Source organism: Anopheles ziemanni, chromosome 2, assembly GCF_943734765.1.
Source record: "Anopheles ziemanni chromosome 2, idAnoZiCoDA_A2_x.2, whole genome shotgun sequence".
Taxonomy (NCBI): Eukaryota; Metazoa; Arthropoda; class Insecta; order Diptera; family Culicidae; genus Anopheles; species Anopheles ziemanni.
In genome coordinates this window covers 31,729,737-31,733,136 of record NC_080705.1, presented here as the reverse complement: position 1 = coordinate 31,733,136, position 3,400 = coordinate 31,729,737, and the positions used below count along the sequence as shown (strand labels likewise).

General features: G+C 45.7%; 1 protein-coding gene across 1 annotated transcript; it reads left to right on the top strand.

Moving 5' to 3' along the window:
• Window positions 1–1,381: 1,381 nt before the first annotated feature.
• LOC131293387 (dendritic arbor reduction protein 1-like) lies at window positions 1,382–2,927 on the top strand. The gene is made up of 4 exons (XM_058321466.1): window positions 1,382–1,408; window positions 1,498–1,800; window positions 2,414–2,654; window positions 2,740–2,927. The coding sequence occupies exons 1-4, from the start codon at window positions 1,382–1,384 to the stop codon at window positions 2,925–2,927; spliced, it is 759 nt and encodes a 252-aa protein (XP_058177449.1).
• Window positions 2,928–3,400: the final 473 nt, after the last annotated feature.

The window sequence follows — 3,400 nt, the reverse complement described above, 5'->3', positions numbered from 1 at the left end:
GATGATGAGTGATGGAAATCCGTTTTTCTGACGGCTGCGTCAGTGGAAAAACCTTGGGTACAGCTGCTTCAGCAATCGGTCGCGGTCAGCGCGAATGCAATCGTGCCTTTATGCTGAAGACGCCGCAATGCAGGGCAGCATTGTTGGTTTATGAGTTGGGCTCTTTCTTCGCCCGCCAAAAACTGTTCCTCCTGATGGAAGGGTTTTTCCGTTTTTTTCACTTGCCTCGCAAATGTGCCTAACGTGCTTTATTGTATTTGTGTGGGTGCGTTTGAATCCGGCTTAAGGAATGGATTTCTTTCATAGAGTTATTTTTTCTAACCGATCTTGTACTAGCATTTTTCTTTTACCCACTGAAAGAAGGCAGGTGAATTTTTTTCTGAGTCAAGTTTGTTTTTTGAAAGGTAACTACGAGACAGTAATGTCATCATTCATGTTTAACACTACAGTGACGGACAACAATTGTTCAGTGGTGAACATGAAATATGTAAGGATCTTCGGAAAATGTCATTCCGTTTATCAATTATATAAATGAGTGCCCTCTAACATACCAAAAATTATTTAAATGTTTAGGTACGAAACTAAAACTATAACTTCCAACCTGAATACAACTTGTGCCATCGACTTTTGTTACCCACTGTCGTATTTCCCACCTCGCGATCGAGGTGCCAATTCATTAATCTCTTCTTCAATGGAAAGCTTGAAAGGCCTCAAAGCGATGTTACTGACATTCATTGAGACCGCACTGGCCATCTCCTCCCCCTTTCGCTTCCCTTCCACGTCTTCCATCCCCAAGAGGATGTTCTATGCTGCGCCTCGATTTGGACGATCCTCGCTTTCCCTTTCGCACCAACCGGTACCGAATCTTCATCTTCCGATCGGTTCCTATCGGTTCCGATTGTTCTCGTGCACCCTCAACCCTTTCGCTGGGATGTGGGGCCAAACCGGCAAGGGTTGGCGTTCTATTCGCACCATCGTAGCGCACCTGCACCGAACCAGCGAACGCAGCTGGCGGTTTCGCGCCAAGCTTATTGTGATTAGTGAACCGCATTTTCGTGTAATGTTTCGCGGGGCCATTTTTTTGTTGTTTGACGTCTTCTCCCCTTTTACGCCCGCCGTTTATTTATTTGGCTGCCCCTTTTTTGTTGCCATTGTTGGCGGTCGGCGTGAGATCTGCCGATGGGTTCGGTTTGCCGGCGTATAAATAAAATAGCCGAGGGCAACAACGCCGATAGTTTGTCGTCAGAGTTTGCATAGTGAAGATTGGTGCGATCGATAGGATTTTTGTTGAATTCTAGGAAACGCTTGGTGGAGGGTGTGAACGAAGTGTAGTGTGGAAATTTTTAGAACTAATCTTTTGGTGGATTAAAAGGAATACAACATGTCAAGTGTTACTATCATGAATACGGTAATGTGAATTTGGCAAAAATTTAAAATTGCACACCAAGAACTTATCCCTGCTATCTCTGGCTGGCCCTTTCTTTCGTCTCGGTACAGTTTCTAGTGGTGCTAGCGGTTCTGGCGTGTGTCTCGGGGAAGCCCCAGAATCAGTACTCCCAGGGAAACTACAATCGGAACTCGGGAAATTACAACCGAAACCCTTCGACTAGCCAGCGGCATTCGAACCAGAATCAGCTGCAGCAGCATCAGCAGCATAACCAACAGCACCAGCAACATCAGCAGCATCAGCAGCAGCATCACCAGTCACAGCAACACTTTTCCCACCAGAGACAGTCGCAGGCTCTACGAGCCCCACTGCTGCCACCGCACAATCCTAACCAGTTCAGTCAGAGACTCCAGGTAAGCTGTAGGTGAAAGTGAAATTGATGTCAAGGACTCGACGATGGAAAAGGGGTCATTTGGATATTTATTGATAATTATCGATCGTCCAAAATAATAGATAACATTTATGAACAATATAAATCTGCAAATTTGGCTTTTTTTTAATTTAGTGTTAGTTGACATCTTGCTTTTATTTCCTTTTTGGAATTTCTGAAAGTTTTATATTTTTTAATGTTTTCTAAGACTTAAATTCAAAGGCTTAAATTAAATGTAAGCTCAAAACTTGCTCAGGACAATAAAGAAACGAAATATCATTGAAAATAATGGAAAATTAATCAGAAGTTTCAAAAATTAATTAAAAGCAAGATATCAACTAAATATTGTTTAAAAATTTACAGTTTATACACAGTTTTTGAATTATTTTTCGGAAAACAAAACACTATTTAAAAATATAATTAATTATCCATGGACACAACAAACACTATTCAGATTGAAAACAATTAACCTTTATCCAACAAGCCTTCTGCAAATGGAAAAGTCAGACCAGGCATAAATTGAAAAGGAAGAAACAATTGGATTATGAGCTGACGTGTCCTTTCACCCTTTTCACTCAATTTCGAACCACAATCAGCAGCCCTTCTCGAACGCTATCCGACCGTTCGTGCCAATCACGTCCTACAGCAACGACGTCTCGCACGATGGCTCGTACTCGTACGCGTACACGACCGGCGATGGGCAGCAGCAGCAGGCGCAGGGCTACCTGAAGAACGCCGGCCTGAAGGACCTGGAAGCGCAGTCCGTGCAGGGCTCCTACTCGTACACGTCGCCCGAGGGTCAGCTGATTACGGTGACCTACATCGCGGACGAGAACGGTGCGTTAGGGGGTTTGGTTTCATGTTTACATCGCATCCACCACCACCACGATTATGTAACCACCATTCCGTCGACCTTCCGCAGGATTCCGCGCCGAGGGTGCGCATCTGCCAACACCGCCCCCGATCCCGGAGGCGATCCAGAAATCGCTCGCCCTGATCGCACAAACGCAACCGGTTTCGGCGCAGTTTAATGCCGCCTACAACCAGCCCCGCTTCCAACAGGGTTCACTCGCGGGCTCCTCCGGCCAGAACTACAACCGATACGGGTAGGCCGAAAAGGGGGTCCTTCTCGAGCGGAAACATACACGCATACCGAACCGGAGCAACGAACTGACCACGGCAACTTCCCAGCATCGAACGACTGACATCGCCAACAAGCATACAAACATTCCTCTTGACCGCGTCTTGCCCCAGATAACAAAGGTATGTTGGACATGCATGTTGCACCATTTCCTCTACCCAACCTTGGAGCATTCCACGACGACAAACAATGATAAACAATGGAGATTCCCCCGCGAAGAAAAAGATTCTTACAAACACCACACACAAGCCACACATATCCGCCCGATACGGTTCCGTCCGCCTCCACTCCTTGCACTCTTTACGCAATCTCATACGGTTTCCACCTGTTCACCCACTTTGTAGAGAAGAAGAGGCACAAGAAAACAAAAAAGAAAAAGGGGAAAAACAAACAAACAACCCGGCTGGAAAAGCGAAGAGGATGCAATCCATCCATTGAGTCG

Coding starts and splice junctions, on each gene's coding strand:
- LOC131293387 (XM_058321466.1), top strand. CDS start 1,382: ATGTCAAGTGTTACTATCATGAATACG. Junction 1,409..1,497: donor GTGTTACTATCATGAATACG/GTAATGTGAATT, acceptor GTCTCGGTACAG/TTTCTAGTGGTGCTAGCGGT. Junction 1,801..2,413: donor AGTTCAGTCAGAGACTCCAG/GTAAGCTGTAGG, acceptor AACCACAATCAG/CAGCCCTTCTCGAACGCTAT.